The sequence below is a fragment of the Bufo gargarizans genome, chromosome 6 (assembly GCF_014858855.1).
Source record: "Bufo gargarizans isolate SCDJY-AF-19 chromosome 6, ASM1485885v1, whole genome shotgun sequence".
Lineage (NCBI taxonomy): Eukaryota > Metazoa > Chordata > Amphibia > Anura > Bufonidae > Bufo > Bufo gargarizans.
Window position 1 is genome coordinate 246,052,034 of NC_058085.1, and position 23,116 is coordinate 246,075,149.

Consider the following 23,116-nt stretch of genomic DNA (forward strand, 5'->3'; position numbering starts at 1 on the left):
GGGAAGTGTTTGTTTTTTTTTTTGTTTTTTTACAGTAAAAATGTATCTATGAAGTTAATATGTGAAGTCACGCGAGACTTCGCAAAGTAATAACTTCGGCTCATCAGGGCCAATACAAAGTTTTATGCAAATCGACTTCGGGTGTTTCATCCAAAGTCGATTCGCTCATCCCTAGCTTCGATGATAATGCTAATTGTATTCCATGTTTGTAATACATCCTTTATATGTTTAAAATCAATAAACAGATTTTAAAATAAAGATAATGCTAATTGCAGACATTTAACAGCTCAGATGCCATGGTAAAATGTGACCACAGCATCTGAGAGCTAAAAAAAAACAGGAACACGCTCTCCTGGGACTGGAGTGGCTCTGCCTGGCAGCAGTCGGGAGAGCCGTTTATAGCCTGTGTCAACCTCTTGATCCCAGACTGCTACAGCTATGTTGTGGAGACCCTGTCTGTGGCAAGGCTCCATAAGAACTAGGGCTGAAACGATTACGCGAGAAAGGCTACTTTCCCATTAGCGTTTTTTTGCGGATCTGTCATGGATCTGCAAAAATGCTTCCGTTACAATAATACAACCGCATGCATCGGTCATGAACGGATCTGGTTGTATTATGTCTTATACAGCCAAGACGCATCCGTCAGGAGCTCCATTGAAAGTCTATGGGGGACGGATCAGTGTTCTATTGTGTCAGAGATAACGGATCCGTCCCCATTGACTTACATTACAGTCTTGCTCCGTACCACATCGCAGACAGAAAAACGCTGCTTGCAGTGTTATTCTGTCCGCTATGTAAGCGCAATTAAACGGAACGGAGTGCATTTTAGTGCATTCCGTTTCATTCAGTTCAGTTTTGTCCACATTTACTAAGAATGGGGACAAAACTGAAGCGTTTTCTTCCGCTATTGACATCCTATGACGGATCTCAATAGCGGAATTGAAAACGCAAATGTGAAAGTAGCCTAAATCGACACAAAAAAAACCACGATGCAAATTTTTGGCATCGAGGATTCGCTTGTGTCATGTGACCACAGAGCGTTAGTAAATTGCTTGCTATTTCTCACGCTCCGTGGTTCCCCGCCGGCCTGTACCACACTGCACTGCCCTCTTGACACGTCGTCAGGTCATAGTGCACGTAAGCGTGCACTATGACCTGATGCTGTGTGACTTTATGACGACAATGCAGCGCGTGGCAGGAGCGTTGCTAGGTTATAACATTCGGGGCCTGGGACCCTAATGTTTTTCCCCAGGCCCCGAATGTCCTGCCTGCCAGCTAGATACAACTATATTGCCATCCTCAGGATGGCAATACAATTGAATCTAATGCACTGGAAGAGCTGAAGGACCTGTGGTGGCATCACAGGTATTGTGACCAGTAAAACAGTCAGTGGTTGAGAAGGGCTTGTGATGATGTCACCATTATGTGACCACTGCAGGAGAGGACGACAGTGAAGAGAAGACCTGGGAGAAGAAGCTGTGGTGATGTCTGTTACATGAGGAGAGGTAAGTGAAGGGAGAGGAAAAGCAATACTGGGAGTTGTGGTTATTTAACTGGGACTGTATGTTAGGGCTGAAGAGAGGGATATTACTTACATGGGACAGTGTGTTGGAGGTGGCTGGGGAGGGAGTGATGTTATTTACATGGGACTGTATGTTGGAAGTGGCCGTGGGAGGGAGTGATGTTATTTACATGGGACTGTATGTTGGAAGTGGCTGTGGGAGGGAGTGATGTTATTTACATGGGACTGTATGTTACAGGGGTCTGAGGGAATGAGTGATGTTATTTACATGGGACTGAATGTTGAGGGGACAATGTTATTTAAATGGGACTGTATGTTGAAGGTGGCTGGTGGGGAGAATGATGTTATTTACATGGGACTGAATGTTGAGGGGGTGATGTTTACATGGGATTGCATGATGAGGCGGCTGGGGGGGTATTATTTACTTGGGACTGTATGTTGAAGGCGGCTGGAGAGGAGGTGATGTTATGGAAATCTCTGCCTGAGGAGGTGGTGATGGTGAGTACAATAAAAGAGTTCAAGAGGGGCCTGGATGTATTTCTGGAGTGTAATAATATTACAGACTATAGCTACTAGAGAGGGGTCGTTGATCGAGGGAGTTATTCTGATTGCCTTATCGTAGTTAGGAAAATTGGCTTCTACCTCAGTTTTTTTTTTTGCCTTCCTCTGGATCAACTTGCAGGATAACAGGCTGAACTGGATGGACAAATGTCTTTTTTCGGCCTTATATACTATGTTACATGGGACTGTATTTTGGAGGGGGCTGTAGATAGAGAGGGATGTTATTTACATGGGACTGTATATTGGAGGGGGCTGGAGACATGGCGTGATGTTATTTACATGGGATTGTATGTTGGCAGGAGGAATATAATGGCACTGAGGGGCAGCTGATGGCACTGGTGCAAAACCTGATGGCACTGGGGTGGTGGGGGGCTGATGAGTTTTTATAAAGGAAATTATTTTTTAAATTAGTTTTATGTTATTAGAGTATTTGATTAATTGTTAGATTAATTGGTAGAATGCTCGATTACAAAAATAGTGGATAGCTGCAGTCCTAATAGGAACATAGCGGAATTCTCATCTTTTCTGAGAAAAGCAGTCTGATGATAGCTTTTGCAAGTTCCTAGGTGAACTTTTAAAAAGTGTAAAAAAATATAAGTTTTAAAAACATTATTAAAAATATAAAAATTCTAATCCCCACCCTTCCCCAAAATGAAAATACCGTATTTTTTACCCTATAAGATGCACCTGCCCATAAGACACACCTAGGTTTTTGAGGAGGAAAAAAAGAAAAAATATTTTGAACCAGAAGATGTGCTTTTGGTGCGTTTTGAACTAATGGTGGTCTGTGGGTGACACTTATATGGGGGGATCTGTGGATGACGCACTGTTATGGGGATCTGTGGATGACGCACTGTTATGGGGATCTGTGGATGACGCACTGTTATGGGGATCTGTGGATGACGCACTGTTATGGGCATCTGTGGATGACATATATCCTATATAGCATGTTATGCTATTTATGTGTCATCCACAGATATCCCCCTATAACAGTGTCTCTGTGTATGGTAAATAGTGACCCCAATACAGGGGGTGGAGGCTGGCAACTGGTGTTGAAATCTCGGAGTCACTGTACTCTATTACACCAGGCCCCGCTCACACCAGTATTCATATGTAAACTGTAGGTAATCGATATGTAAACTGCAAGGTAGGGCAATCCACATAGTACTCACTACTAGCAGACACTGCAGGCTGGCCGGTCACTCACTTCCTCACGTGCCTGCTTCATTAATAAAGTGGGAGGAGCATGCGCGTGAGGAAGTGAGTACTATGTGGATTGCCCTACCTTGTAGGTTGCATATGGATTGCCTACAGTTTACATATGAATACTGGTATGTGCGGGGCCCGGTATGTTAGAGTACAGTGACTGCAGCCGGCGCTGTATCAGTGTTAGCGGAGTAAAAATGTCAGCATTCGCCCCATAAGACGCGGGGGCATTTTCCCCCCACTTTTGGGAAAGAACAACTTGTCCCGCAAATAAACATGTCAATGGAAAATGGCTCCGGGAAGGCCGGGATTAACAAATGTAAACAGAAAATTGCCTGGGGTAGAAAGGGTTAATGCAGGCATGGCCAACTTGTGGATCTCCAGCTGTTGTAAAACTACAACTCCCACCATTCCCTGCTGTAGGCTGATAGCTGTAGGTAGTTTGGGCATGCTGGGAGTTGTAGTTAACAACAGCTGGAGAGCCTCAGGTTGGCCATCCCTGGGTTAATGAGAACCTATTCTCTTTTATAGTTTGTACCTATTAAAACAATATACTAAACAAGGCCTTTTTTTTTCCTAATTTGGTTTTATTTACTGATTGTAGATTTATTTATTCTGTTTTCCTTACATACTTGTGTGGGAGTTATCTCGCCCGAGCCACATGCAGAGCTCTGTTAACAGTAGTTCAGAAAAATGCTTTATAGCAGCCGCTTGGCAATCAGAATCTGTAGTCTAGAGTAGGGATCAACCGATTATCAGTTTTACCGATATTATCGGCGGATACCCAGGATTTTCAATGTTATCGGTATCTGCATCTATTTTGCAGATATGCCAATAACGAATCGGAAATAAGGATCGTGCTGCTGTCAGCGCGATCCGTGTTCCCTCAGCAGCACAGGGGAGAAGGAAGCAGTGTCTGCCTCCCCCAATGTGCTGCTGCTGCCGCTGCCACCAATGAGAGGAGGGGAGGGGCTGTGGCCACTGCGCCACCAATGATTAGAACTCACTCATTCATTCAACAGCTGCAGAATTCATTCAACAGCTGCATAATCACATAGCCGGCTCCCGACCTCTATGACAAGTAGCTGCGGTAGATAACCCCTCAGGTGCCGCACCTGAGGGGTTAACTGCCGCGGATTGCAGCTACCGCTCATAGAGGTTGAGTGCGGCTATATCATTGGTTATCTTCATTGGTATCTTCACAGTGCGCCCCCCAACCCCAGTATTATAGACATTGGTGGCGCAGTGCGCCCCCCCCCCAACAATAAAAACCTTGGTGGCGCAGTGCGCCCAACCCCAGTATTAAAGTTAAAGACATTGGTGGCGCAGTGCGCCCCCATCCCCCAGTATTAAAAACGTTGGTGGCACAGTGCTCCCCCCCACCCAAGCCCCCCAGTATTAATCATTGGTGTCAGTGGCCCCTTCTCATTAGTGATGCAGTGGCAGCTTCTGATAGAAGCCCCAGCAGTCGGTTACCATGGCAGCCAGAATGCTACTGAAGCCCTGGCTGCCATGGTAACATCCCTGCTGCTGTGTGCACAAAGCACAGGGCAGCAGGGAAAGTGTGAAGTCCTATTCACCCTAATAGAGCTCTATCAGGCTGAATAGGACAAGGCAACCAATGAATATTTTTCCCATCTACAGTGTTGCCCATAATTATTCATACCCCAGGCAAATTTTTACTTAAAGTATAACTGTCATATTTTTTTTTTGGGGAGTATTGGATTGTGGTGATTAATATCTCCTTGGTGGCCCTATTTAAACTTTTCACTGTGTTTTCAATTACCCCTTAATTCCACAGTTTTGTTCCCTCTACTGCCTGCTTTTACCTCTGCTTAAAATCAGGTTGCTATGCAGAGCCGAAGCAGCGCAGAGCAGGGAATGGAGATCTGCCATCTGTTCAGTGTATAAATGAAAGCAACATGTGGTAACAGGACCCCTTTGTGCTGCAGGAGATTAACCCTTTAGGGAGAGGGCTCTGATTACTGACACTTTTGGGGGGCTATTGTTACTGGCTAGTTAGGGCAGGTGGGATTAGCCTCAGGGTGAGGGCAGTGGCGGCCATCTTAACTGAATAGTGAGATTGCAGTTTTATGCAGATTGGTTGCTAAGGGCTGAATCTTATTAAATATGGGGTAAGTCAGTCCAATAGTAACTGATTCTGGAATATCATGTTATTAGTAACTACATATATGAAAATTGAAATTACGTGTGACAGTTATCCTTTAAAGTTACTTTTATTCAACCAGCAAGTGATTTTTTGATTGGAAATGACATATGCGTCTCCCAAAAGATAATAAGACGACGTACAAGAGGCATTATTGTGGAAAAAAAAAAATTATCAGCTTTTATTTACATGTTCCGCACTGCGGAAAAGCTCAGAGGATGTGGTCGGAAGCCAAAATTGACATCTGTGCTGTCCAGGAGAATAGTTAGAGAGGTTAAAAAGAATCCAAGGATCACCTCCAAGGCCATCCTGGTGAATCTGGTGGCAATGTCTCAAGGCAGACAATCCAACGGACACTGCACACTGCTGGGTTCCACTTTTCCAGATAAGGCATACAAAAGCTCATCTGGACAAAGAAGAAGACTTCTGGTCTTCTGTGTTATGGTCAGATGAAACAAAAATAGAATTGTTTGGTCACAATGATGTTTCCTTCATTTGGCATAAAAAAGGAGAAGCCTTCAACCCAAAGAACACCATCCCCACTGTCAAACATGGTGGTGGGAACCTAATGCTTTGGGGGTGTTTTTCAGCCAATGGACCAGGGAACCTAATCACAGTAAACGGCACCATGAAAAAAGAGCAATACATGAGGATTCTCAACGACAACATCAGGCAGTCTGCAGAGAAGCTTGGCCTTCGGCACCAGTGGACATTTCAGCATGACAATGACCCAAAACACACAGCAAAAGTGGTGAAGAAATGGTTAGCAGACAACAACATTAACGTTTTGAAGTGGCCCAGCCAGAGTCCAGACTTGAATCCATTTGAGAATCTGTGGAGGGAGCTAAAGATCAGGGTGATAGCCAGAAGACCCTCCAACCTGAAAGATTTGGAGCTCATTGCTAAAGATGAATGGGCAAAAATACCTGTGGAGACATGCAAAAAGCTGGTCTGCAATTATAGGAATCGTTTGATTGCTGTAATAGCCAATAAAGGCTTTTCTATTGATTATTGAGAAGGATATGAATAATTTTTGCTCGAATGGAAATAAAAGCTGAGAAATGTATTTTTTCCCACCATAATGCCTCTTGTACATCGTCTGTGTGTATATATATATATATATATATATTTATGAGACCTAATATCAGAATCATTGGAACCAATAATAGAAAATATATGGATCAAAATTTAAACAAACAGCAATTCCACCACTCAGTATATATTCATATAATCACAATTTTTATTAAACATTTCATAAATACAAAAATCTGGATTCACATGATTAAGAACATTTAAAATCTCATAGGTTGGAGGTATATGGTGATATTAGTTCATCAATGTAAAGTGCAAGTGCAAAATATATTAATTAGGTAGTATGAGCAATGCATACATATAATAGTATTGCTGACCACAGTATATAAATATCAACAGATATCAAATGTTGCTTCTACTAGTCTTACAGATACTACTAGTCTTACAGATACTCTGTAAGATGCTTAAATAAAGTTGTTCAATGGGCATCACAAAAACATTGTTACATTGATGCCCAATACTAGTATTACGCAACAGATAATACTGCAAGATCAATACATTACACTAAGCTATACCAAGATACAATGTATGGTTAACATAATGCAATACATACTGTCCCAAGGTATACACCACACCACCGCCAGACCGTGCCCCGACGCGCGTTTCACCGTCAGCTTTTTCAAGGGGTCATAACTTCTACTTAGCTAGCCGGATACTTATAGTCATAGGAGTAGGCGGGATCTCATACATTCAACCAATGGAGCCGGATTGAGTCGGATTTGAGATGAGTGACATTATCATTCTCACCTGAGTTAAAGCGAATATTGTGCACCGCTGTGTATATGGCGCGCAACTCGCCGCACACCGCCGGTGCGTGTGTGCGTGGTCATAGCAACGACGGGAGGCGGCCGTGCTCTGCGGGCCCCATCTAAAATACTAATTGTTCACCCCATATCAATTATTTAATATTGAAATATAGTGAATATCCTGAAGTGTTAAACTATTAAATATTGGATGAATACATAAATATGTCATCCAATGTGCTATTATAATCCCATTGATACACACAAGATGAATTAACTAACCCAACCTATCGACTAGTAATAAGGCATATAGCCCCCATTATCAAAAAATACATTGTTGAACTAATTATAGTAAATCAATGTGTGTATATATATATATATATATATATATATATACCGTAATTAATAAGTTACAATATTCAATCAAAAAAAGAAAGGTGATAACATAAAAAAATCTAGAGAATAAAAACAAAAGGTTTTTATAAAGAAATTTTAGTTTTTTATATACCATTATTTCTCATTTCTTAAATTGTAAGAAACCATGATTATTATAGATAATGTTGTATATACATTATTCATCAGTGACCTTCTAAAACCTTTCCATCATATACACAAATCATGCCCAATATACGACCAAAACAAACTGTGAACCAAACCCAGTGAAAAAACTAATATTAGTGATGGCCCAAAAGACAAACTTAAAAAAATAATAATAATGTAATTATTTCAATTTCGTTATATAATTAATTCTTTAAATATTATTGTGTCAATCAAGAGAATCCCATCTTAAGCCAATGATGATAACCATGTGCAAAGGAAAGGCATGTTTCCAATATTCATATCCTATAGCCAAAGTTAGATATATATCCTACATAAAAAGAAAATAAATTAATTAATATAAAAAAAAAATATGACCACATTAAACCGACTAAGGGCTCTTTCACACTTGCGTTCTTTTCTTCCGGCATAGAGTTCCATCGTCGGGGCTCTATGCCGGAAGAATCCTGATCAGGATTATCCCCATGCATTCTGAATGGAGAGAAATCCGTTCAGGAGGCATCAGGATGTCTTCAGTTCAGGACTGGAACGTTTTATGGCCAGAGAAAATACTGCAGCATGCTGGGCTTTTTGTTCCGGCCAAAAATCCTGAACACTTGCCGCAAGGCCGGATCCGGAATTAATGCCCATTGAAAGGCATTGATCCGGATCCGGCCTTAAGCTAAACGTCGTTTCGGCGCATTACCGGATCCGACGTTTAGCTTTTTCTGAATGGTTACCATGGCTGCCAGGACTCTAAAGTCCTGGTTGCCATAGTAGTAGTGGGGGGCGGGGGAGCAGCATACTTACCGTCCGTGCGGCTCCCGGGCTGCTTCAGAGTGACATCAGGGCGCCCCACGCGCATGGATGACGTGATCGCATGGATCACGTCATCCATGCACATGGGGCGCTCTGACTTCATTCTGGAGCGCCCCGGGAGCCGCACAGGCGGTAAGTATACTGCTCCCCCGCCCCCCACTACTACTATGGCAACCAGGACTTTAATAGCATCCTGGATGCCATAGTAACACTGAACGCATTTTGAAGACGGATCAGTCTTCAAATGCTTTCAGTTCACTTGCAGTGTTACGGATCCGGCAGGCACTTCCGGCAAATGGAGTGCACGATGGATCCGGACAACGCAAGTGTGAAAGAGCCCTTAGTGTAATGTTCTGATCTTGCAGTATTATCTGTTGCATAATGCTAGTATTGGGCATCTTGGGCATCAATGTAACAACATTTTTGTGATGCCATTGAACAACTTTATTTAAGCATCTTACAGAGTATCTGTAAGACTAGTAAAAGCAACATTTGATATCTGTTGATATTTATATACTGTGGTCAGCAATACTATTATATGTATGCATTGCTCATGCTACCTTATGAATATATTTTGCACTTTACATTGATGAACTAATATCACCATATATCTCCAACCTATTTATGAAATGTTTAATAAAAATTGTGATTATTTGAATATATACTGAGTGGTGGAATTGCTGTTTGTTTAAATTTTGATGAATAGGACAAGGGTTCTAGCCCCTAAGGCTACTTTCATACCTGCATTTACTTTCACACCTGGTGTCTGCACAGACGGATCCGCACCTATAATGCAAACGCTGGTATCCGTTCAGAACGGATCCGTTTGCATTACTCTGTAAAAAAAAAAAGGTCTAAGTGTAAATCAAACGGATCCGTCCTGACTTACATTGAAAGTCAATGGGGGATGGATCCGTTTACAATTGCACCATATTGTGTCAGTGAAAACGGATCCGTCCCCGTTGACTTACATTATAAGTCAGGACGGATCAGTGTGGCTCCGCATTACCATGCGGACACCAAAACGCTGCAAGCAGCGTTTTGGTGTCCGCCTCCAGAGCGGAATGGAGGCGGAACGGAGTCAAACTGATGCATTCTGAGCAGATCCTTATCCATTCAGAATGCATTGGGGCTAAACTGATCCGTTTTGGGCCGCTTGTAAGAGCCTTGAAACGGATCTCACAAGCGGACCCAGAAACGCCAGTGTGAAAGTAGCCTAAGGAGGCTAAAAGTTTGCAAAAAAAAAAAAAAAAAGTAAAAAACAAACAAACACCAAAATATTAAGTATAAATTAAAAAGAAAGATAAAAAAAAAACAACTAAATGTTAACAATAAACATGTTCATTTTCAGCGGATTTGTGTAGGAATTTTTAGTTTTTTCAAAAATAAATACGCACAGAATATCAGTATAAGTTATTGGCTGTCGGCCTGAAAGTTCACAGATTATCGGTATCGGCTCTAAAAAATCAATATCTGTCGATCCCTAGTCTAGAGATTACTAATTTGGCGGGAGTCTATCATTCCCCCACATTTTCTGGCATTAAAAATCCGCTAAGGCCTCATGCACACGACCGTACCGTTTTCTGGGGTTCGCAAACGTCGGATCCGCAAAAAACGGAAGCCGCCCATGTGCCTTCCGCAATTTGCGGAACGGACGGCCCATTGTAAAAATGCCTATTCTTGTCCGCAAAACGGACAAGAATAGGACATGCTATATTTTTTTTGCGGGGCCACGGAACGGAGCAAAGGATGCGGACAGCACACGGAGTGCTGTCCGCATCTTTTTCGGCCCTATTGAAGTGAATGGGTCCGCACCAGAGCCGCAAAAACTGCGGCTCGGATGCCGCCCTGAAAAAACGGTCGTGTGCATGAGCCTTACACGGTCTTTGAGACTTTGACACCATTTGTGCAAAAGTTTGTGAGCAAGTGGCGTTTCTCCAGCCCATCATATCTTCTCTTCTTCTGGCGTAAAAAATAAATAAAATAATAATACATTTGCAATAGGCTGGGGATATCATGGGCCAGAGTAAATCTCTATCCAAAAAGAAGAGCAGAGATCCAGTTTCCAATACAAACGTGGCAGCTTTTATTGAAATAGTGCGATAAAAATCAAAATGGAAGTCCATGTCTACGCGTTTCGGATCATGAAATGCTGATCGTTACTCATGAGTAAATCTCTCCTCTAGAGTTGTTGCGATACCAAATTTTTTATTCGATTTCGATACCATAAAAAAGTATTGCGATACTCTATACCATTTGATACCACGCCCAAAAAATAAGACAAGAAAGCCACGTGCATTCCGCATAAAAAAAAAATGGCGAATCGCGCAGTTTTTATTTTAATTTTTTTTTCTATTCCGGCGTTCACCGGATAGATTTTTTTAAATTTTAATAGTTTGAACTTTTTGGACGTGGCGATATGTGATATGTTTTTTTTGTTTATATATTTTATATGTAATTAATACTTAATATTTTTATTTTTTTTTACTTTTTATTTAATAACTATTTCCCCCCCTTAGGGGCTAGAACCTGGGATTTTCTCATCCCTTGTCCTATTCACCATGATAGAGCTCTATTAGGGTGAATAGGACTTCACACTCTCCCTGCTGCTCTGTGCATACAGCAGCAGGGAGACGACTATGGTAGCGTCCTGGCTGCCATGGCAACCAATCAGAGCCCCAGGATTACACTGCTGGGGCTCCGATCGGAAGCTGCCACTGCACCACCGAGAGGAAGTGAGGGGACTCTGTGGCCTCTGCCACCAATGATTTTAATACTGAGGGGTTGCTGCGCCACCAATGATAATTAACTTTTTTCTTTCACAATATTTTTATTGAGTTAATCAACAAAATAGTACAGGCATTTAGTAAAAGCAGCTTGATCAGACATACCATAGTTGTGATAATACTGAGAATCTTGGCATCACATCCATTAATTGCCCGCATCAGGACAGGGGGGATAAGGGAAGGGACATAGGGGAAAAACAAATACAGACAGGTAACAACAACAACAACCTGCCCATGGTCCAAAATCATATCCACCATACCAATACACCTTATGTACGCATGATGTTTTAATCAGTATGCTCTCTAGATAAACATAGGTCTCGAAGTGAGAAAGAGCGCCGTATTCTGTTTGCACTAGCTAATTTAGCACCCCCATATTGACATGTCAATAACACCTACTCCCAAAGAAATCCCCTCAACTCTCCCCTCTATCCGTTGACAGTGGGAAACTTTTCTTTCCAAACCCCCCAATTATTCAGGTAATGTTTAAACCTACCCTGACAAGACGCCAAGGTGCCTTCCATTTCACAATGAAAGCTGACACGGTTGATTACCTCTGTGATACAGGGAACTTTATCAGATTTCCAATATTTAGCTATGAGGATTTTAGCAGCCGTCAATACATGAAAGACAATCGTTCGGTATGCCTTCGGCACTAACTGCAACCCATTAAGCAATAAAACCAGATCCGGAGTAAAGGGGAGAGTTAAGTCAGGAAATACGGAAAGCATTTTAGCCACTTCCTTCCAAAAGGATTTCAGGTTTGCGCATTCCCAGAAAATGTGCATCATATCCCCCCCAAACTTCCCACATCTCCAACACACGTTTAATACTTCAGGATATATCAAGGACAACCTTTCTGGAGTCATGTACCATCTGTAAATTAGTTTCCTAGTAGCCTCTAAATCAGGGGTGCACAACGTTTTCTGGGTGGGGGCCACATTTTCAGACTGAACCAACGCCAAGGGCCGCAAATAAAATTTAAAGGGGTAAAAAAAAACTGAAATACTGTATTTATGGCATATCGAACATACAGTATATGCCACTAATGTGTAGTTACACTTGCAGGACTCGCATCTAATGGGAGTAAACATGAAAAATACATGTGAGCAGCCACAAGACATAGACATACATGTTTGTTACTAGATGGTTGGGGGCCGCACAGAATGGTATCAAGGGCCGCATGTGGCCCCCGGGCCGCAGGTTGTGCACCCCTGCTCTAAATGATACGAACATTTGGAGTGTTTCTGGGCCAGTGAGAATATATGTTCCCATGCAATTTGATCCATAGGCAGGCCCAAATCTTTGGCCCATTTATCCAACCCTGTTACAGCCTCTTTGTTATAAGCTTCCAGGAGTAGCCTATAAAACTTAGAGATACCCTTCTCCCTGTTACTAGCACCGAAGAAAAATGATGCAAATAAAGAGTCAGGATCACCTACTTCCTTTGGTAAAGAGTTCAATATTGATCTCAGCCTCAAATACTTATAAAACTCTTTGTTGGAGATCCCAAACTTACTTGATAGATCAGAAAATTGCCCCATCCCTGAATCTATCCACACCTCTCTTACTGTCTTAACCACCTCCCGACCGCCTAACGCAGATATGCGTCCGGGAGGCGGTTGCTTTACTCCTCCTGGACGCATATACGCGTCATCTCGCGAGACGCGAGATTTCCTGTGACCGCGCGCATACAGGCGCGCGCGCTCACAGGAACGGAAGGTAAGCGAGTGGATCTCCAGCCTGCCAGCGGCGATCGCTCGCTGGCAGGCTGGAGATCCGAATTTTTTAACCCCTAACAGGTATATCAGACGCTGTTTTCATAACAGCGTCTAATATACCTCCTACCTGGTCCTCTGGTGGTCCCTTTTGTTAGGATCGACCACCAGAGGACACAGGTAGGTCAGTAAAGTCGCACCAAACACTACACTACACTACACCCCCCCCCCCCCGTCACTTATTAACCCTTTATGAACCCCTGATCACCCATGATCACCCCATATAAACTCCCTGATCACCCCCCTGTCATTGATCACCCCCCTGTCAGGCTCCGTTCAGACGTCCGTATGATTTTTACGGATCCACGGATACATGGATCGGATCCGCAAAACGCATACGGACGTCTGAATGGAGCCTTACAGGGGGGTGATCAATGACATGCGGGTGATCACCCATATACACTCCCTGATCACCCCCTGTCATTGATCACCCCCCTGTAAGGCTCCATTCAGACGTCCGCATGATTTTTACAGATCCATGGATACATGGATCGGATCCGCAAAACACATGCGGATGTCTGAATGGAGCCTTACAGGGGGGTGATCAATGACAGGCGGGTGATCACCCATATACACTCCCTGATCACCCCCCTGTCATTGATCACCCCCTTGTAAGGCTCCATTCAGACGTCCGCATGTGTTTTGTGGATCCGTAAAAATCATGCGGACATCTGAATGGAGCCTTACAGGGGGGGTGATCAGTGACAGGGGGGTGATCACCCTGATCACCCCCTGTCATTGATAACCCCCCTGTAAGGCTCCATTCAGACGTCCGCATGTGTTTTGTGGATCCGATCCATGTATCCGTAAAAATCATGCAACATCTGAATGGAGCCTTACAGGGGGGGTGATCACCCTGATCACCCCCTGTCATTGATCACCCCCCTGTAAGGCTCCATTCAGATGTCCGCATGTGTTTTGTGGATCCGATCCATGTATCCATGGATCCGTAAAAATCATGCGGATGTCTGAATGGAGCCTTACAGGGGGGGTGATCAGTGACAGGGGGGTGATCACCCTGATCACCCCCTGTCATTGATAACCCCCCTGTAAGGCTCCATTCAGACGTCCGCATGTGTTTTGTGGATCCGATCCATGTATCCATGGATCCGTAAAAATCATGCGGACATCTGAATGGAGCCTTACAGGGGGGGTGATCAGTGACAGGGGGGTGATCACCCCCTGTCATTGATCACCCCCCTGTAAGGCTCCATTCAGACGTCCGCATGTGTTTTGTGGATCCGATCCATGTATCCATGGATCCGTAAAAATCATGCGGATGTCTGAATGGAGCCTTACAGGGGGGGTGATCAGTGACAGGGGGGTGATCACCCTGATCACCCCCTGTCATTGATAACCCCCCTGTAAGGCTCCATTCAGACGTCCGCATGTGTTTTGTGGATCCGATCCATGTATCCATGGATCCGTAAAAATCATGCGGACGTCTGAATGGAGCCTTACAGGGGGGGTGATCAGTGACAGGGGGGTGATCAGGGAGTCTATATGGGTGATCACCCCCCTGTCATTGATCAACCCCCTGTAAGGCTCCATTCAGACGTCCGCATGTGTTTTGCGGATCCGATCCATGGATCCGTAAAAATTATACGGACGTCTGAATGGAGCCTTACCAGGGGGGTGATCAATGACAGGGGGGTGATCAGGGAGTCTATATGGGTGATCACCCCCCTGTCATTGATCACCCCCCAATCATTGATCACCCCCCCTGTAAGGCTCCATTCAGACATTTTTTTGGCACAAGTTAGCGGAATTTTTTTGTTTGTTTTTGTTTTTGTTTTTTCTTACTAAGTCTCATATTCCACTAACTTGTGTCAAAAAATAAAATCTCACATGAACTCACCATACCCCTCACGGAATCCAAATGCGTAAACATTTTTAGACATTTATATTCCAGACTTCTTCTCACGCTTTAGGGCCCCTAAAAAGCCAGGGCAGTATAAATACCCCACATGTGACCCCATTTCGGAAAGAAGACACCCCAAGGTATTCCGTGAGGGGCATATTGAGTCCATGAAAGATTGAAATTTTTGTCCTAAGTTAGCGGAAAGTGAGACTTTGTGAGAAAAAAACTAAAAAAATCAATATCTGCTAACTTATGCAAAAAAAAAATAATTTCTAGGAACTCGCCAGGCCCCTCATTGAATACCTTGGGGTGTCTTCTTTCCAAAGTGGGGTCACATGTGGGGTATTTATACTGCCCTGGCTTTTTAGGGGCCCGAAAGTGTGAGAAGAAGTCTGGGATCCAAATGTCTAAAAATGCCCTCCTAAAAGGAATTTGGGCCCCTTTGCGCATCTAGGCTGCAAAAAAGTGTCACACATGTGGTATCGCCGTACTCAGGAGAAGTTGGGGAATGTGTTTTGGGGTGTCATTTTACATATACCCATGCTGGGTGAGAAAAATATCTTGGTCAAATGCCAACTTTGTATAAAAAAATGGGAAAAGTTATCTTTTGCCAAGATATTTCTCTTACCCAGCATGGTTATATGTAAAATGGCACCCCAAAACACATTCCCCAACTTCTCCTGAGTACGGCGATACCAGATGTGTGACACTTTTTTGCAGCCAAGGTGGGTAAAGGGGCACATATTCCAAAGTGCACCTTTCGGATTTCACAGGCCATTTTTTACAGATTTTGATTGCAAGGTACTTCTTACACATTTGGGCCCCTAAATTGCCAGGGCAGTATAACTACGCCACAAGTGACCCCATTTTGGAAAGAAGACACCCCAAGGTATTCCGTGAGGGGCACGGCGAGTTCCTAGAATCTTTTATTTTTTGTCACAAGTTAGCGGAAAATGATGATTTTTCTTTTTTTTTTCTTTTTTCCTTACAAAGTCTCATATTCCACTAACTTGCGACAAAAAATAAAAAATTCTAGGAACTCGCCGTGCCCCTCACGGAATACCTTGGGGTGTCTTCTTTCCAAAATGGGGTCACTTGTGGGGTAGTTATACTGCCCTGGCAATTTAGGGGCCCAAATGTGTGAGAAGAACTTTGCAATCGAAATGTGTAAAAAATGACCGGTGAAATCCGAAAGGTGCACTTTGGAATATGTGCCCCTTTGCCCACCTTTGCTGCAAAAAAGTGTCACACATGTGGTATCGCCGTACTCAGGAGAAGTTGGGGAATGTGTTTTGGGGTGTCATTTTACATATACCCATGCTGGGTGAGAGAAATATCTTGGCAAAAGACAACTTTTCCAATTTTGTTATACAAAGTTGGCATTTGACCAAGATATTTTTCTCACCCAGCATGGGTATATGTAAAATGACACCCCAAAACACATTCCCCAACTTCTCCTGAGTACGGCGATACCAGATGTGTGACACTTTTTTGCAGCCAAGGTGGGCAAAGGGGCACATATTCCAAAGTGCACCTTTCGGATTTCACCGGTCATTTTTTTACACATTTTGATTGCAAAGTTCTTCTCACACATTTGGGCCCCTAAATTGCCAGGGCAGTATAACTACCCCACAAGTGACCCCATTTTGGAAAGAAGACACCCCAAGGTATTCCGTGAGGGGCATGGCGAGTTCCTAGAATTTTTTATTTTTTGTCGCAAGTTAGTGGAATATGAGACTTTGTAAGAAAAAAATAAAAAATCATCATCATTTTCCGCTAACTTGTGACAAAAAATAAAAAGTTCTATGAACTCACTATGCCCATCAGCGAATACCTTAGGGTGTCTACTTTCCGAAATGGGGTCATTTGTGGGGTTTTTCTACTGTCTGGGCATTGTAGAACCTCAGGAATCATGACAGGTGCTCAGAAAGTCAGAGCTGCTTCAAAAAGCGGAAATTCACATTTTTGTACCATAGTTTGTAAACGCTATAACTTTTACACAAACCATTTTTTTTTTTGCCCAAACATTTATTTTTTTATCAAAGACATGTAGAACTATAAAGCTAGCGAAAAATTTATATATGGATGTCGTTTTTTTTGCAAAATTTTACAGCTGAAAGTGAAAAATGTCATTTTTTTGCAAAAAAATCGTTACATTTCGATTAATAACAAAAAAAGTAAAAATGTCAGCAGCAATAAAATACCACCCAATGAAAGCTCTATTAGTGAGAAGAAAATGAGGTAAAATTCATTTGGGTGGTAAGTTGCATGACCGAGCGATAAACGGTGAAAGTAATGTAGTGCCGAAGTGTAAAAAGTGCTCTGGTCATGAAAGGGGTTTCAGCTAGCGGGGCTGAAGTGGTTAATCCCTTTCTGTATCCATGAAGTAAAGGATATATCCGGTATCATCTGCTCTATAGCTTCCAACGGAATATCTGATCTTTTCATATGAACTAACTTTTTGGGAATAATTACATTCTTCCACAACGCTAACCCTGATTTAACCAGTGTTGACTGTGTTTCACTACCTGCTGGATTAATATATGGACATTGTAGAGCTACCCTAATATTCTTTTCAACCGACATATTTGCCTCTATCTGCGCCCACAATGGAGGATTCGGATCCAACATTCTTTGCCTTATGGGAGTCAAAAGCGCTGCATAATGATAATGTAATAAATTCGGAAAGCTGAGACCTCCCTGTGCAATAGATTTATAGAGGGTAGTAGCCGCTACTCTATGCCTAGCATTTTTCCACACGAAACGCAGCAACAGAGCTTGCAATTTCGCAATGCACTTTTTATGATAATTAACTTTTAATGCAGGAGGCGGGTACTGGCAGGAAATCAGCGGCAGTTAACCCCTCAGGTGCCAAACCTGAGGAGTTAACTGCCGCTGATCGCAACTCCCTGTCAGAGGCAGGGTGTCGGCAATGTGATTCTGCTGCCGGCACCCGCCTCCTGTATTATGTGTTAAAGACAACATTTTGTGGGTTCGGACTTGGTTAAGTTAGCAGGACATGTAGAGCGGCGCCCAGGGATCTCCCTGCACCTACTAATATTCCTGGGCTCCGCTTCGTTCGCCCGCTGTGCCTCCGTTACAGTCTCCTGCTCCATATGCCAATTACTACTATCTGATTGATGGGGAGGAGACATCCGCTTCTCTCCTGGGTGTTCCAAGAAGGAATGCTCAGGAGAGAAGCTGATGTCTCTTCCCTATTGCTCCGATAGTAGTAATTGGCATACGGAGCAGGAGACTGTAACTGGGGCACAGCGGGCGAAAGTTCAAACCCATAAAAAATGTCCTCCTATCATTGGTGGCGCAGTGCGCCCGCCCCTCCTCCTCCCCATTGGTGGCAGCAGCAGCACAGGGGGAGGGAGAGACTGCTTCCTTCTCCCCTGTGCTGCTGAGGGAACATGAGCGCGCCGACAGCAGCACGCTCATGTTCTGTGATACTAGACTGCGCAGCAGCGCAGGCCAGTATCGAAAAAATGGAAATCCCGGTATCGTATCGATACCGGGACAAAAGTATCAATTGGGTATCGAAATTCCGATACCCACAGCAACCCTACTCTGCTCTGTGATAAATTCCCCCCATTGTGGTGTAGTCATGCAGTGCCGTTGTCATAGTCAACAATGGAGTGTACAATATTGTCTTACAATAATGTCTTTCCACTTTCACTTTTTCTATATTTTATGCTGCAGCTTAGTGCTAAAATAAAAAAAATCTAGTTTTTCCCCATCAGTCTGCACACAGTGCCACATAATAAGAGATCAAATTCGTTGCTTTATTATTAAAAAAATAGAAACTAAACTCTTGCATTGACATACGTATTCAGACCCTTTACTCAGGACTTACCTGAAGCACCTTTGGGAGTGATTACAGCCTCCAGTCTTCTCAGGTATGATGCCACAAGGTTTGCTCGCCTGGACTTGGGGATTTTATTACATTCTTCTCTGCACATCCTCTCAAGCTCTGTCAGGTTGCGTGGGGACCGTCGGAAGACAGCCATTTTTCAGGTCTTTCCAGAGACGTTCAATTGGGTTCAAGTATAGGCTCTGGTTGGGTCACTCAAGGACATTCATAGAGTTGTCCCTAAGTCACTTCTGTGTTGTCTTGGCTGTGTGCTTAGGTTCATTGTCTTGTTGGAAGGTGAACCTTCTGCCCAGTATGAGGTCCAGGGTGCCCTGGATCAGAATTTCATTAACGATATCTCTGTACTTCGCTCCATTCATCTTTACCTCAATTCTAACCAACCTCCTTATCCCAGTCACTGAAAAATCCACCACCATGCTTTACTGTAGAGATGGTATTGAGCAGGTGGTGAGTGGTGCCTGGTTTCCTCCAAGCATGACTCTTAGAATTGAGGCCACAAAGTTATTGGTTTCATCAGAGCAGCGAATCATGTTTCTCATAGTCCGCAAAGTGCTTTTTTTGCAAACTCCAGGCAGGCTTTCATGTATCTTTTACTGAGGAGAGGCTTTTTTCTCGCCACTCTGCCATTAAAGAGGACCTATCATCGGTCCAAACATTGTGAACTAAGTATCATGACATATACAGTGGCGCCCAGGGATCTCACTGCACTTACTATTATCCCTGGGCGCCGCTCCGTTCTCCCGTTATGTCCTCCGGTATGTTCGGGGACTTGGTTATAGTAGGCGGAGTCTGCCCTTGTTCTGCTGGGAGTCTCCTTCTCCGGGCCTAGGCTGTAGCGCTGGCCAATCGCATCGCAGAGCTCACAGGCTGTGAGCTCTGTGCTACAATTGGCCAGCGCTACAGCCTGGGAGAAGGAGACACCCAGCAGAACAAGGGCAGACTCCGCCTACTATAACCAAGTCCCCTAAGTCTCCGCCTACTATAACCAAGTCCTCGAAAATACCGGAGGACATAACGGGAGACCGGAGTGGCGCCCAGGGATAATAGTAAGTGCAGTGAGATCCCTGGGCGCCGCTGTATATGTCAGGATACTTAGTTCACAATGTTTGGACCGATGAAAGGTCCTCTTTAAGCCCAGATTGGTGGAGTGCTACATTGATTACTGACTTTCTGCAAGTTTCCCCCATCTGCACACAGGATCTTTGGAGCGTAGCCAGAGCGGTCTTTGGGTTCTTGGTCACCTCTCTTACCAAGGCCCTTCTTACCCCAATTACTTTGTGAAGTGGAGCAGCCAGCTCTAGGAAGAGTCCTGGTTGTTCCAAACTTTTAGTGCAGCAGAACATTTTGTACCCTTCTCCAGATCTGTGCCTCCACACTGTCCTGTCTCTGGGCTCTACAGGCAGATCTTTCCTCCTCATGGGTTGGTTTTTGCTCTGATATGCATTGTCAACTGTGAGACATTATATAGACAGGGGTGTATCTTTCCAGATCATGTTCATTCAATTGAATTTACCCCAAGAGAAATGGGAAACTCCCAGAGCTAAATTTCTAGTCATTGCAATGGATCTGAAGGCAACCGTTGTTTTTCTCGGCCTCCGTTCCTTTTTTTTTTTTTTGGCGGATAGGGACCCATTCATTTCAATGGGTCAGCAAAAAAATGCTGATAGTTAATCCGTTTGTGTTCCGCGTCCGTTGTCCGTGTTTCCCTTCAGCAAAAAATAGTGCATGTCCTACTTTTTTCACATTTGCGGACAAGGATAGGCATTTATTACAAGGGATCTGTGGGAAAAAACAGATCCTCACAAAAAACGGATGCCGCATCCGTTTTTTGGGCGGACGCAAAAAACAACTGCCGTGTGCATGAGGCCGAATACTGATGTCCATGCGGAACTTTAGTTTTTCCTTTTCAATAAATTAGCTAAGATTTTGAACATTCGGTTTTCCTTTTGTCATTAACGTGTATTGAATGCAGAATGATAGGGGCAAACTTTATTTTTTAGAACAAGGCTGCAGGATAAAAGTTGAAAAAAGCGAAAAGGTCTGAAGACTTTCCAAATGCATTGTAGCTGCCTCCAGCTTTATAGGCAGCATTGTGATCCTGCTTGTGAGAGTAATGAGATGACTGCTGAGAAGTGATCTTGTCAGTCTATAGAGGGCTTGAGTGGTCAGTGTGAATTTGTTTTTAATAGATAGTGATATTACAAAAAAATATACTGTATTAACAGTAGTTCATTTTCTGATGTATTTTTTTTAAGGTTTTTATGGAAACAAACAGAAAACCTGGACCACACAGTCAATTTGTTTGCATTTATATTCCTACAGTACAGACACATCTATGGTGAAGTCTTATAGTCTCTCCATAAGACATGGTCCTCTGTCTGAGCAAACCTCTAAGGATGGACGTGGGTGAAACTAAAATATTCAAGAGTGTATTTAACCTCACTCGGGACATCATCTACCTACTGATTGGAGAGGTGGGCTGTTTTTGGGAATTATATCAAGTGACATCACACTTCTCTTTATTAACAAGTAAGAGTTTGATTAGATTTTGTAATCCTGGGAATATCTGTAGTTATATTGTAGTTTCCATAAACAGGACTATACAGTAGTGAAGATGACATCTGGAGAGTTTGCTTCACCAGTTAGCCATCCCAGTGTGTCAGGAGAATGGAGCAGGACCCAGAGCTCCATCTTGGAGACTCCAACTCATTCACATATACATGATAGAATGAAAAAGCAGAAGATCCTAGAACTCACCAACAAGATCCTTGAGGTCCTGACTGGAGAGGTGAGCGCTGCTGGGAATGCTGTGTGTTTACGGTAATGCCAATGGCTATGGTGCCTGATTGCTGACTGTATCTTTGTGTCAGGTTCCCATAAGGTGTCAGGATGTCAGTATCTATTTCTCCATGGAGGAGTGGGAGTATTTAGAAGGACACATGGATCTGTACATTAATATCATAATGGAGAACTACCAGACCCTCACGTCACCAGGTAGGAGAGGCGTCTAAATTTTAATGGAGCAATTTTGAAGGTCACCTAGTCTTCCCCATCCCCCACATATTGTAATCACATATAAACCATGTATTCAGTCACTGAGTTTGTGTTTGCAGCAGATGGATCCAGTAGGAGTAAAACATCAGAAAGGTTTCCGAATCTTCTCTGTTCCCAGGATTTTCCAGAGGAAAATCACAAGGTCCCACTGGATCATCAGGTATTTGGAGTTCAGGCCCTACCGGCTTCCTTATATGATCTAATGCAGAACTTGGGTTCCTTATCACTATCTCTTGTATTGCTTATTTTTTTAAAGATTTTTGAAGATTTCACTGGAATACAAGTTGGAGTTACAGAAGATGAAGAAGATACATTTGTGAGGGATGACCAGCAGCATAAGTTAGAAACCCCAGGTGAGTAAAGAGCGGGCCTCTCAGGACCATTAGGTCCAATAAGACTCCTCAAATGATACGTGTTGGAACTGAAATGTAAGTTACATTGTTAGTAAAAAATTTAAAATGAAGTACTTCTGAATGACCCTTCTATTGTGTTATGGAAAACATCCCGCACATTGTTTTTCTGTATGTGTTAACTGCTGCTAGATGTTTAAAGGATGACTAAACCTTTACTGATACCATGAGGCGCATCAGCTCTTCTCAGAATTCTCAGCACCTTTGACTATTCACTGGTTCTGCTCAGCTTTTCCAGTGTATGGGGTATGGATCTGTACTCTGGACGCTGTTGAGCAGAGATGATGAAGCCGAAGGTGCGCTGCATATCTGTAGTTTCAGCAAATGTTTAGGTCCCATTTTTACATTAGTCATGGGATAACCCCTTTAATACCCACTTCCTTTGTGAAAAGCCACATCTTTCTCACTAAATCGAATAATTGCTTTCTTAAAGGGGTTTTCTGAGTGTTTAAATCTGATCAGCAGGGGTTTGACTTCCATTCCGTTACCTCCGCCCCCACACACCGATTAGCTATTTGAAGACGCCGTGGTGCTGTACTGCTGCCTCCTCGCAGCTTACCAAGCACAGCATTTTACATTGTGAGCGGCTGTGTTTAGTATTGCAGCTCAGGCCCATTCACTTGAATAGGACTGAGCTGCACATAGGCCATGTGAGCGATGAATGTGATGTCACTGGCCTAGGAAGAGGCTGTGGCACTCACAG

General features: G+C 43.4%; 1 protein-coding gene across 1 annotated transcript in view; it reads left to right on the forward strand.

Annotated features, from left to right (window-relative positions):
• Positions 1-23,116, forward strand: part of LOC122942115 — a 31,058-nt gene that overhangs the window by 1,275 nt on the left and 6,667 nt on the right. Inside the window, exons 2-6 of the mRNA XM_044299610.1 lie at positions 21,272-21,423; positions 21,546-21,737; positions 21,820-21,943; positions 22,063-22,163; positions 22,260-22,356. Coding sequence (XP_044155545.1) covers positions 21,316-21,423; positions 21,546-21,737; positions 21,820-21,943; positions 22,063-22,163; positions 22,260-22,356 — 622 coding nt within the window. The 5' untranslated portion in view covers positions 21,272-21,315. The remainder of the gene's footprint in view (positions 1-21,271; positions 21,424-21,545; positions 21,738-21,819; positions 21,944-22,062; positions 22,164-22,259; positions 22,357-23,116) is intronic.